Source organism: Oryzias latipes, chromosome 10 (assembly GCF_053564925.1).
Source record: "Oryzias latipes strain Hd-rR chromosome 10, Olatipes_Hd-rR_3.1".
Classification (NCBI taxonomy): domain Eukaryota; kingdom Metazoa; phylum Chordata; class Actinopteri; order Beloniformes; family Adrianichthyidae; genus Oryzias; species Oryzias latipes.
Window position 1 is genome coordinate 18,250,107 of NC_136246.1, and position 14,201 is coordinate 18,264,307.

The window sequence follows — 14,201 nt, forward strand, 5'->3', positions numbered from 1 at the left end:
TAACTACTGGACAATGAGAAAAAACTTATAATTTATAATAATTATAAGTTAACTTATAATAATTTACCAAATGTCCACTACTTGAGCACTAATGAACCTGTCTAGTCAGTATAAGAAAAAAAAATAAAAGAAAAGAAAAATGAAACACCTACAAAGTAACTTTTAGAAGCTAGAATATCTTGTTTTCAGGTAATTGGACTTAGTCTTCAGCACCATGGAGAGGTCACATTAGCCAGCAGAAAAGCAGTCTTGCATAGAGCAGAAAAAGCCCCCTTGTCACAACCAAGATATGCAGAATAGCATCTCTGAACGCACAAAATGACCAACCTTGAGACAAATGGACTACAGCAGCAGAAAACAACACCGGGTGCTACTCCAGTCAGCGAAGAACAGGAAACTGATGCTACAATTGACACAGGCTCATCAAAATTGGACAATAAAAAAATTGAAAAATGTTGTCTGGTCTTATGAGCCTCCATTTCTGCTGTGACATTCAGATGGTAGGGTCATAATTTGTCACCGACAACATGAAACTGGACTCAAATGGCCCCCACAATCACATGATCAAAACCCAATAGATCGCCCTTAGGATGTGGTGGGATGGTTGATAGTATCATGGATGGGCAGCTGGCAAATCTGCAACTGTGTGATGCTGTCACAAAAAATTGACAAAACTGACAAAATTATGACATTATTTTAGATATTGTGAAAAAATAAGAATGAGAAAATTATCAGCAAGAATTACTTGAAACCAATACATCTTGGACTAACAACAATATTAACTGAGGCAAAAAAAAAGAGAAAAAAAACAACAATTTTTGTTTGTCTTGTCTCCAAAGAATTGCTAACACTGTTCAATTGCTTTACGTGAGTAGAATAATGCGTACCTCAGGAGAAGCCTCGTTATCTCCAAAAGCCTCGAGAAAGTCAGTGGGACTTTTCCTCAGAGTCTGGTCAGCAGGCAGCGTGTTGTCATTGTAAGAGGACACAAACTTAAAGTCACTGGTTCTAGATCCTGTTGTCAGGTATGCGTCATAATTGTAAGCGCTGTGTAAAGTTCCTGTGCCGTCAACATCTGCATAATTAGGAGGCAGATAACCGCTGGGGATGGCAACTGCTCCATCAAACAACAGTCGGGGCTTTCTCCTGCGACAAAACCTCACACCCAAGATGATGATGATGAAGGTCAGGAAGAAGGTGGACACGCAAACCAGAGCGATGATCAGATAGGAAGTCAGTTTGGAGTTCTTCTCATTGTAAGAAATATCCTTCAGTTCTGGAACCTCAGCCAAGTTATCCGAGATCAGTAAATACATGGCACAGGTGGCAGACAGAGAGGGCTGTCCGTTATCTTTGACTGCCACAATCAGGTTCTGTTTCATGCTGTCAGATTGGGAAATGTCCCGCTGCGTCCTGATCTCTCCACTGTGCAGACCAATGGTGAAAAGTCCTGGATCAGTGGATTTGACTATATGATAGGACAGCCAGGCATTCTGTCCGGAGTCTGCGTCCACAGCGATCACTTTGGACACCAGAGAGCCTCCATGTGCAGCTTTGGGGACCAGCTCAGTCATGAAGGAGCTGCCCTCTGGGGCGGGGTACAGAATCTGAGGAGAGTTGTCATTCACATCTGAGATGAACACACTCACACTCAAATTGCTGCTCAGTGGAGGAGAACCGTTGTCTCTGGCCATCACCTGCACTTGAAAACTCCTCAACTGTTCATAATCAAATGACCTGACAGCGTGGATCAGCCCCGTGTCTCCGTTCACAGAGACATAGGAGGACACCGGGGCTCCGTTCACCTCAGCAGCTAGCAGAGAATAAATCACTGTACCGTTTTGTCTCCAGTCGGGGTCTCGAGCGCTCACAGAACATAAAGTGGAGCCAGCTTGGTTGTTTTCGCTCACATATGCGCTGTACGACTGTTCCTCAAACACAGGTGGGTTGTCGTTGATGTCAGCTACAGATAAGTGAACAGTTTTAGATGAGGACAGAGGTGGAGAGCCCTCATCAGTGGCACTGATGGTAATGTTGTAATCAGACACTAGTTCACGGTCCAGCTGTCCTGTGCTCACCACAGAATAATAGTTTTTGATGGAAGGAACCAATTTAAACGGAGCGTTTGCTTGAATGGAACAGCGGACCTGTCCATTCTTGTCAGAGTCTCTGTCCTGCACATTAATGATGCCCACCTCTGTACCAGGAGGGGCGTTCTCTGGGATGGAGCTGGACAGAGACTTCAGACTGATTATAGGGGCGTTGTCATTCACGTCAGTGATAGAAATAATTACTTTAGCATAAGATGAAAGTCCCAAACCATCCTTCGCTTTAACACGTATTTCAAATGATGTTGTACTTTCATAATCAATTGCACCTTTCACCAGAATTTCACCTGTTTTACGATTAATATTAAATATTTGTTTTACCTCTTCGGTAACGTGGCTAAAGTCATAAGAAACATCTCCATTGACTCCCTCATCTGCGTCTGTTGCGCTCACTGTAACCACCACAGTCTCTAAAGGGGAGTTTTCGGGCAGACTGGCTTCATACACGGCCTGGCTGAACACTGGGGCGTTATCATTGGCATCCAGCACGGTGATGTGGATGACGACTGTTCCTGATTTCTGAGGAGATCCACCATCTACAGCTGTGAGGAGCAGATCCATTTCCTTCTGCTTTTCACGATCAAGTTCTTTATCTAGAACAAGCTCAATGTTGTTTCCATTCGCAGCCAGAATAAAATGATCGTTCTTCTGAAGGTTGTATCGCTGCACTGAATTTTCTCCCACATCCGCATCGTGCGCCTCCTCGATCATAAAGCGCGCTCCCTTGTCCGCAGACTCCCGAATTTCTAAATTGATCGATTCTTCATTGAATAGCGGAGAGTTATCATTAATATCTTGAACATGAAGGTTCACACGATGAAGCTCGAGAGGATTTTCCAGCACGAGCTCGTGTTTTAAAATGCAGGAAACCTTTTCTCCGCAAAGCCCCTCGCGGTCAATCCTGTCGGCCACAATCAGCTCTCCGTTCTTCAGGTTTATGTCACAGTAACGTTTGTCAGTCCCGTCGGTGTCGATGCGCGCTCTTCTGGCGGACAGTGCGGCCGTCTGCAGCCCGAGATCTTTGGCGACATTTCCAATGACCGATCCTCGTTTCATCTCCTCTGGGAAAGAAAAGCTCACGTCTCCATAAGCGGCCCGGAACAAAAGGAGAAGCAAAGAAACCCGACGAAGATGAACAAAAGGAAAGATCCACTTCATCGCTGATCCAGACAAAAAACAATCTGATATGTTAATAAAACAAAGTAGCTAAATGAACTCGACTAGCGATCGTAGACGCCTTTTTGTTATAATCTGCAGCCAGAAGCGCAATAATGTTTGTTCTCTCTGACGGCTAGAATATGGAGATTTTCTTCTGTTGGTGTACAGCGCCACCACGAGTTATGATAAAGAAATACACAAAACTTGTCTTTTCTTTTTTGGTAGCTATAAATTTGGGTATTTTGTATATTTTTGTGATTTTTTTTTATGCTATAGGCCTAGCCTCTTCATATAAATACACTATGTTCTACTTTTTATGTTTGGCTTTTTATGCATATCTCTCTTAAATGTTTAATCTCCTTTTGAAATTGCAATCTAGTTTCACATAGCAGAACCCATAGGTTACTTTATAAAGGAAGCTCATTACTATCAGCATATCCCATAACCCCCCCCCCCCCCCCTGTTTAATTTGGTAAAAAAAAATAACTAACAACAAAAAAGAAAAAAGAAACCGAAAAGAGTCCCACACACATAATTAAGGTTCTGTTTGTCATTAATCAAAGCCCCTAAATAATTGCTTGTGTATTTTCCTTTTTAAACATTTAAAGTTTTTCGTTTGTATTTTTTTAATAAATCTATTTTTGCTTAAATTTCTATGGTTCATTTTTTGAGAGTGTTGACATTGTAATTTACAGTGATCATTTTCAATACTTTATTAAAATGTCTCTAAATTCAGCAAACAGGCACCTTAAAGAGTTAAGTGACCACGAGTTAGGACTTTTTATGTGGAGTTTGCATGTTCTCGTAAATGTGGGTTTTCTCTGGGCATTCCGGCTTCCTCCCACAGTCCAAAAATATTTCTTCTTGAGAAAATAGATGTTTTACTTTTTAATACTAAAGCTAAGAGACTATAGGGAACTTTGCTAGAGTTGAAGACAATAAAATAAATTATTTTTCAGTTAGACAGCTTTGAACTGGGGAAACAATAATGTTGGCATTATTGTTGGTCAGTCAGCTCCCTCTGCCCCAGCCTCTATTAGGTGCTAATGTTCTCCAAGCTATGATTAACTTACAAGAGTCTCCTGCTGAAGCACATGCTATGGTTTTTGAGCTGCTCAGAAAAACATTGGGTGCTGAAGAAGAACAAGTTGAAATATCAAAACCAACAAGCCCGGCTGAAGTCAACAATGTCAACGCCCCTGTCACATCCTTAGTTGAGCTATGGCAACCACCTGTTGACCTCAGTCACCTCAAACCAGAACTGCAACAGATTGTTGAGAAAATGCTGTATGAAGAGAGTACGGCTTTCGCCAAAGACAGCACTGATATTGGGTGCATTCCATCCCTCCAAATGCCCATTAGACTCACAGATGACATCCCCGTGCAAAAAGCGTACTCTTCAGTCCCAAAACCACTCTATAAAGAGGTAAAAGAATACATCCAGGAACTGCTATTGAAAGGGTGGATTATTAAGTCACAGTCTCCATATGCTGCACCCATTGTATGTGTCAGAAAAAAGGATGGATCGTTGCGACTCTGCATTGACTACCGTCTCCTCAACAAAAAGACAGTGCCAGACAAACACCCTCTTCCACGCATACAAGACTTGATCGATTCACTCGGAGGCTTTAGCTGGTTTTCTATCTTAGATCAAGGCAAAGCTTATCATCAAGGTTTCATCTCCGAAGGCTCAAGACATCTGACTGCCTTCACTACACCCTGGGGATTATACGAGTGGATCAGGATCCCATTTGGATTATCAAACGCACCAGCGGCATTCCAGAGAAGCATGGAAGAGATGCTACAAGACCTGAGGGACGAATGTTGCATTCCTTATTTAGATGATGTTCTTTGCATTTCCAGATCATTTGAGGAACATGTTGAGTCTCTGCGCCATGTACTCCGAGCATTGAAATGTCATGGGGTAAAGCTGAGACCGGAAAAGTGTGAGTTTTTCCGCAAAGAAGTCAGGTATGTGGGTCGCCTTGTTTCCTCAGATGGGGTGAGAGTGGATCCAAAGGACATTGAAGCAGTGCAGGCCTTGAAAGAGAAGGCACCACAAACAGTAGGAGATGTAAGAAGACTTTTGGGCTTCCTTAGCTATTACAGGTCATATGTCCAAGATTTTTCCAGAATAGCAAGACCGCTGTATGAATTGCTACAGAAAAACCCCAGTGACCTGCAAACAAAGTATCAGAAAAAGAACAACAAAGGTCCGCAATTATCCTCTTCTACCCCAGTGGAATGGAATATTGAACACCAACAGATCCTTGAACATCTAATCAATATCCTGACCAATCCACCTGTCTTAGCCTACCCAGACTTTGACCAACCTTTCACACTTCATACAGATGCCTCTCAAAATGGCCTTGGAGCTGTGCTTTACCAAAACCAAAATGGGAAAATGAGAGTGATTGGGTATGGGTCCCGTACATTAACACCAGCAGAGCAGAGCTACCACCTTCACAGTTGTAACCTTGAGTTTTTAGCTTTGAAGTGGGCAGTGTGTGAGAAATTTAGAGACTACCTCTTTTATGCCCCCCATTTCACTGTCTATACTGACAACAACCCTTTGACATATGTGATGGGCACCGCCAAACTTAATGCAGTTGGTCATAGGTGGGTGGGGCAATTAGCAGATTTTAACTTTGACATACGCTACAAACCAGGAAAGCTGAATGTTGATGCTGATGTTCTCTCACGCTGTCCTCTAGATATTAACACCTATATGAGTCAGTGTTCGGAGAGACTTTCTGAGGAGGCAGTGGGTGCCACCTGGGATGGTAGCAGGACAGCCCAGCAGAATGATGTGGCATGGGTGGCCTCCCTTAGCATCACATCCGAACAACCAACTCACACAAAGTCTTTTCCTGTGATAGACCATGAGGAACTGGTGAGAGAACAACAGAAGGACCCTGTAATCAGAAAGATTCTGGAGTTGAAGAAAAATTTCACAGAACTAACAGAGGAAAAACGCAGATCTTTGGACACAAACACAAGAAAGCTCTCTAGAGAGTGGAGCAAGCTCCATGTGGAAAATGATCTGTTGTACAGGAAAACCCAAGGTCGGAAACAGTTAGTGTTGCCAGACACCTACAAGCAGGTTGCACTGACACACTTGCACGACAATATGGGACATATTGGCGTAGAGAGGGTTTTAAGCCTGGTAAGAGAGCGATTCTTCTGGCCATTTATGAAAAGGGATGTGGAAGAATATGTAACTCGCAGATGTCGCTGCATTAAACAGAAGAAACCCGCTGTCCCTGAAAGAGCACCCATGGGGAGCATCACATCTAGCTCGCCACTAGAGCTAGTGTGTATTGATTTTCTACACTTAGAGGCCAGTCGAGGCGGATATGAGTATATCCTGGTAGTAGTTGATCATTTCACCAGGTTTGCCCAAGCCTATCCCACTAAAAACAAGGCTGGGAAAACTGCTGCCGACAAGATTTTCAACGACTTTGTCCCCCGTTTTGGATATCCACATAAACTCCACCATGACCAGGGTAGAGAGTTTGAGAATAAACTCTTTAGAACTCTCAGACAGTTTGCTGGTGTGAACCACTCAAGAACCTCACCTTACCACCCCCAGGGTAATCCTGCTGAGAGGTTTAATCGAACTTTATTGCAGATGCTCCGCACACTGGGTGAGAAAGAAAAAGAAAATTGGAAAGATCACTTACCCCACATTGTGCATGCATACAATTGCTCCAAACATGAATCAACAGGGTTCTCCCCATACTATCTGCTTTACGGCCGACACCCTCGACTCCCAGTGGACCTCATTTTTGGATTGGTTGGAGAAGACAAAGCCCAAACAGGCACAGACTATGCAGACAAGTGGGCAGAGAAGATGATTGAGGCATATAAAATAGCCAGCACTAATAGCCAACAATCGAGTGCCAAAGGAAAGCGCTATTATGACAAGAAAAATAGAGGTGTTACTCTTCAGCCAGGGGACAGAGTACTTGTACGCAATGTAGCACAACGTGGAGGACCATGTAAGTTGAAGCCCTACTGGGAGAAGACCATTTATGTTGTCAGAGAACAACTAGGTGACAACCCAGTCTATAAAGTAAGTCCTGAAACAAACAGCCATCCCATTCGAACTCTACACCGGAATCTGTTGCTCCAGGTGAACGACTTACCTGTTGAACAACCACCACCACCACAAAAAGCCCATGCTAAGGCAAAAATGTCAACAAGGCTCTTGTTAACACCAACACAGATCCAGTCACATAACTCAAATGAGTCTGATGAGGAAGAAGAGGAACCAACTTACTGGCTGAGATTTCCAAGGGAAACACAGAGGACAGCTGATTGTTTGGTTGATCAACCAGCTTACTACAATGAACCAATATTGTGTGAAAATGATAACGCTGACTTTGAAGAATCGGAACCAGCTGAACTTGTATCTGAGAGGAATAGTTTCACTGTAGGAGAACAGACGAGGCAGAATGAAAGTCTGCCATTCATAGACCAGCCTTTACAACAAGATGACAATGTTCCTCAGATCGATGAAAAAGAAGATATCCAAAGTCACTCATCACCCGTCTTGAGGAAATCTACCAGAAATAGGCGCCCTGGTCAGAGATTCACCTACAACGCCCTTGGCCAGCCATCCTATCAACCTCGTGCTGTCATCAATGCAGTAGCAACTCAACTAACACCCTACAATTACCATGTCCCACAAACACATTTCTATTCAGTTCAGCCTAGTACTTTCACCTCACAAACATACCCAACGTTTTACCATCCAGTCTACTGCTTTTAGTTTGAATATACATGTTTTTTTTATTTTGAATGTTTCATGGTTCTAAAGAGTTTTGAAAAAAAAAAGTTAATCCAAGTTGAGGCCATGTGCAAGTGTCGGGAGCCACTTTTGTTTGTAGGGGAGTGTGTGGTAAACACAAAAATAAGCCTGTTGGTTTTAAATGCACAACTTAAATTTAAGTAGTGCATTTAAAACCAACAGGCTTATTTTTGTGTTTACCACACCAAGATGCCAGGTTCAGCAGGTGTAGTCGCAGCTCTGCTTGTTTATGTATTGCTTAACAGTTTAAAGTGTAGTGGCAACTATCAAACTTTAAATCTCAATGAATTAAACAGCAGTAATAAGCCATCATAGATGCGACCAAAAACAGAATTCAAACCAAACAAACATTTTGGACTCGGGAATCTTGCCCTGGCTACCACCTTCGTCCATCCACATCTCTACAGGCGTAAAAAAACGCACTCTGAAATTAAAATAAAGCCGCAACAAAGCCCTGCTTTGGTCATTGCCATCTACCTTCTGCTGTCCGCTGATATCCATCAATGCCCAGGACTGGCTGCCAGCCGAGACACCTTTCTCTACACCAGGGGTCTCAAACTCAATTTACCTGGAGGTCACAAAGGCAGGGTCTAGCTGAGGGAGGGCCGCAACTTCAATGCACACACACATACGCAACTTGTGAGTGTCTGAGAGCCAATAAATTTGTATGGAACATGTACTATACTTTACTATACTATACTATATCATTAACTGTTGTCTGTACAAAATGTACTCATAAAACTCTCATTCAAATGCAATACATAAATAAAAAAATCAATAAGTAAATAAATCAGTAATACATTTCTGTTTATTTAGTCTTCTATATCTACTGTTTTCTGATTTAAATGTCCTTATTAACACAGTTCAGTTAACACTGTTGAATTATAACTATTAACCACAAAAGAAGACTCCAATTCTAGTTCTGTAAATACATCAATGGGTTCTTTTGAACACGGCTTTTCTTGTCTTCTTCTTACTGCTGGACACTTGGCAGCACTTCCTCCCAAACAGCTGAGACACTCAGTGTGGTTGAAGATGATTGTCTGTAAATCTGGACTGTTTTTGGACTTATTGAAATTGAAGGTGGAGACATCAGAGAGGATGTACTCCCAATTTTGAGTCTGTGTTGAATGACTTTTTTTTTAGTTTACTTTTTAAAACACAAATCAGTAAAGAAGAAACTAAATTCAGTAACCATTTTTGGATTTTCTTTCTTATGACTTTTTGCACATTTAAACTCTGGTCACAAGTTACCGTAGAGCAGCCGGTCAGCCACTCCTATATTTTTATTTAAAAAAAAAAAAAAAATGGATGGAAATTCATGTAGGCGACACCAAATACTAGGTGCAGCCAAGATGCACAATTGACATTGCACACATCGAGACGACTGTTGTTGTGATTTTGGGCTATACAAATAAAATTGAATTGAATTGAATTAAGCATGTTTGAGATCACCCAGGTGGACAAAACGCTGCGCAGATCACCTGGTGTGTGACGTATGTTTTTGCTTTTGCTCCAACATGACCTGTCAATCATCACAAAAATATCACCAGAAAGGAGTGGGAGCCACGCCCCAAGCTGAGTGAACGCAGCTGGAAATGTAAAACTGCACTGACTGCAAGCCGCCAATGACTACAAAACAATGCATTGTGGGAAATGTGTCCTGACGGTTTTTGTAGTTGAGTGATCAATTAAATTAAAATAATTTAAAATACCTATTGATTAACAAACAAAGCTACATACATTACAAAACATTCAAATAAATACAAAAGATATAATAACATAGATCGTACTAAGGGGGAGAGGCATTGTAAAACTAACTCCAACTTCCTGTTCTCCTTCTGTCCCCCCCCCCCCCCCCCCCCCCCGGTCTCGCTAACGATCCAGGTTCATCTCAAACACGTCTATCGTTGCATTTTCCCACGTATTTTGTAATACACTTGTGTATTTTGTGTGTGTCTCAGACTAAATCATGTTGTTGCTCGCACGTGTTTAATGTTAGAGCCCCGTTAGCTGTCACGCATGTAGGTGTGTGACATTTTTGCCGCAACGACCCATCATATCCCATCTCCTAGACTTAACCATCCTCCGGGTCTGTGGGGCCAGAGAAAAGTTCAGCACTGGACTGCATGTATTTAGAAAATTACGAGCGAATAGATACGTTTTAAAAAGTAAAGTAAGGAACCCCTTAATGTGGTCCGGGGAGGGGGCTGTCAGGTGTCCTGCCTTAAATGTTCTCCTGCTTTCAAGCCCGGTCAATGTCACGCTCCCAAGAGTCATATACTCCACTGCGATTGGTTGGTTGGTTGGTTGGTTGGTTGGTCAGCTCCGCGAACGACACTGAAAACGTGTCATTCATACAGACTGGTGGGCCGCATGAACACTAAACATTCATATTAAGGCGGGGGCCGCAAAATATCATCTTGGGGGCCACAAATAGCCCGTGGGCCGTGAGTTTGAGACCCCTGCCATGATCAAACAACAGGAGCACCACCTCCGAAAACTTTTAGGTGCATTCACTGTGCACATTCTACAAAGTGAACCAACTACTTACCCGAACCTTCTCATCCCCCCGATGAGCTCTGTGATGACACCAGCGACCTCAACAACATCAGAAGTTGGATGGATGAAGCCATCACGGCCCCGAAACAGCAGGGAATCACTATGGCCGGCCACGTCATGCCAACTAGAGCCCTGTGCGGGACTATTTTCTTCATCCCACTCCCGCCCGCGCCCGCTGAATTTTTGACCAATCCCGCCCGCTCCCGCAACGTATGCGTTACACTCCCGCCCGCTCCCGCAATATGTATGTCCACTCCCACCCGCAAAACTCAGAGAATTTAGCTCCGCACAGTAATAGAGATGCATTGATTTTGTATCGTCCCCCGTCCCGCAGGAAAAAAAACACGTATTTTTATTGATATTTTTAAAGAGATTCATGTCCTCCTCCAGCCTCATCTTTTGATGCATTCCTCTTGTGTAATGTGCAACTTAAATATTAAATATATTTTCACAAATCCTTTTCGGTTAAAAGTGTGCGTGTGTGCGCGCGCAGACAGACGGCCTGAAGCGCGCGCTCTTAGTAAGAGGCGAGGCGGGGCGCACCCCAACATCAGGTTACATGACAGAGCCCATTGGGCGTCTCTACCTGGTGCCTTCACGGAGCTTCAGTACATAAGAAACCAACAGCTGCACAGCCTAACGTAGTCCGCTAATATATATTCATGAGATATTCATGGCAACACTGATCCCGCGGGGTTTATTTTTTGCGGCCCGCTCCCGCCCGAAGCACAATCCAAACCGCCCAATCCCGCGAGATTTTGGTTGGGTCCGGCGGGACCCGATCCCAATGCAGCCCTCTAATGCCAACCCACAAGTCAAGCGCCTCAAAAATCTCCGTCACTGCCACACCAGACAGCGCGGGTATCCGTCGATATGTGCGCCCCCCACAATATCCTTACAAACCAGATACTTTGAACAACATGTGGACATATCCCAGCAATACTTTTTACCGGTCTCCTATTGCCGCAAAGTCAAAACTCCACTGCCGCTTACGTCATCAGAACACGCCAACTATTGGACAAATGATCATCTGCGGCATCACTGGAGAAATAAAAAACGTGGCGTGGACTCTTAGGTGCTCCGCTCTCTTCCAATTTTAAAAACAAATTATTTAATTTGCAGTACCTTTCAAACAAATCATTTTGAATATCTGAACACATCACTGAAAGAATTATTGTTGTGATGTGTTTAACTGAAACCTGGAATAAACCAGAGCTGTACCTGACACTAAATGAAACTTGCTCCCAGATTAGACCTACTTTGGAAGAAAAAAAAAAAAAACAGAAATACTGGTCGTGGAGGAGGCCTACCTGTCATATATTGCGGAAACCTTCAACTGACACCCAGTTTACCACCTGTATTATCTACATTTGAATGCTTGTTATTAAATGTAGAACAGAAAAAACAACAACAATAACAATAATCCTTATTTGCCGACCACCAAAAATACACCCCGGCTTCCTCACTGAACTCCAAGACCTCCTGACGACATTATGCGCAACTTCACCTAGTACACTCATAGGTGACTTCAATTTACATGTAGGGACTCCCACCAACCATTCTGCTGTTGAGTTTTTGGAACTGCTTGACACCTTACAACTAACAAAGCATGTAAAAGAACCCACACACTCTAAATGACACATTCTGGATTTGGTTATCACTGACACAGCCTTTTACTACCAGCATGGAAGTCTACGACTTGGGCAAATCTGACCATAAGGTTGTTTTGCTAGAATTAGCAATAGATCACCAACATAAAAACATAGAGCGGAACATATTTTTCAGGAACCTGAAAAACATTCATCATGCAGCCATACAAAAGGACATACAAAAATGTTTACACTACATAACATTCTGCAATCCCATGCACCCCTGAAATCAAGAACCGTCTCTTTCACAAGATCAGCCCCATGGTACACAAATGTACTGCAAATTCTTATAAGAGTTGGGCGAGCCATGGAACAAAAACTAATTAAAAAAACAACCTGGCAGTGCATAAACAGGCCTATCTTGACCATCAAAAAGTCTATTGCAGAGCCCTCACAATGGCCAGGTTTAAATTCTAGTCCCACAAAATCAACAGTAACACTGGAAATTCAAAACAGTGATGTGTCAGCAGCTGTGATAGATTCGTGGATTTTTTTCACCAGTAAAATATCTTCCATACAATAAAACTTCCATTCCAAACCCATCTGCAACCCGCCTGTACTGACAGCTCCAAGGACCCCTTCTGAATTCACACTTACTACACAGAAAGAGGTTGAGGCCATCTTGAGGGTTATGAAATTCTTAACCTGCTCACTTGACCCCCTTCAAACAGCCCTGATCAAAGACAACATTTCAGGTGTAAGTCCAACTATCACAACTATAATTAACCAATCATGTTCCCCCAGCTCTCAAAACCGCCATTATTAGACCATACTTAAAAAAAAAATCCCACTGGGTCCCAATAACTTAGCAAACTACAGACCCATTTCCAACTTACCGCTCCTGTTCAAGGTTCTCGAAAAATGTTGTCGGCGCTCAACTCCACTATCAACTCTCAACATGTGGCTTCTATGACAGTTTTACAGTCAACCTGACTGCAGACCAGGGCTCCCCATCTCTATTCTTCCTTCTGGACCTATTAGCTGCACCGTGGATCACAGCATTCTCCTTCACCGTATTCAGACTACTGATGGACTTTCTGGGAACATATTCAACTGGTTTCAATCATACCTCACAAACAGGACCAAATATGTGGCTCTGAGGACTGCAAAAATCTCTCACACACACAGTCACCTAAGGAGTTCCTCGAGGCTCTGTCCTTCGACCTTCACTTTTCACCATCTACATTTCTCCACTTGGACAAACCATCCATAAACACAACCTTTCATTCCACTGCTATGCCGATGACACACAGTTGTATGTAAAATTGGACCCCAGTCCCACCCTAACTTTTTTGTGCCCTCCAGGCATGTTTAGAAGAAATAGATGAATAGATGTCTGAAAACTCTCTCCAGTTCAACAGCAACAAGACTGAAGCCATACTAATCGGTACACCTCACCAGATCAAAACATCCTCCATCAAAAGCATTCTGGTTTCTGGTCAAAACATTCCGCTCTCTTTACCTGTGTTAAATCTTGGTGTCAAAATCGACTCTAATCTCACATTTGATCATCATATACATCACCTCTCCAAAGTGTCTTTTCTCCATCTTAAAAATATTGCAAAGCTCCACTCCACACTCACCCAGTCTGGTGCAGAAAAACTTATCTCCTCCAGACTCGACTACTGCAATACTCTCCTTGTTGGGATTCCTGGCAGGAGCCTGGAAAAGCTTCAGCACATCAAAAACTGCGCTGCTAGGGTCCTGACAAGGAGGCATAAATTTGACCACATCACTCCTGTTCTTTAGTCACTTCACTGGTTGCCCAGCCGTTCCAGAACTCATTAACAACTCTTTCTCCTCACCTATCAATGCATCCATGGAACTGCCCCTGCCTATCTTAGTTAGCTCCTTTCCCCGCACACCACTTCTTAAATTTTTGTTTTTATTATTTTTATAGACAATTAGTTA

General features: G+C 43.0%; 1 protein-coding gene across 21 annotated transcripts in view; it reads right to left on the reverse strand.

Annotated features, from left to right (window-relative positions):
• LOC101169865 (protocadherin gamma-C5) overlaps positions 1-14,201 on the reverse strand; it is a 307,671-nt gene that overhangs the window by 174,187 nt on the left and 119,283 nt on the right. Inside the window, exon 1 of one of the 21 annotated variants that reach the window (XM_078954160.1) lies at positions 888-10,736. The exons of the other annotated variants lie outside the window; for them this stretch is intronic. Coding sequence (XP_078810286.1) covers positions 888-3,266 — 2,379 coding nt within the window. The 5' untranslated portion in view covers positions 3,267-10,736. Of the gene's footprint in view, positions 1-887; positions 10,737-14,201 lie in introns of those variants that run through there. 21 annotated transcript variants of the gene reach the window in all.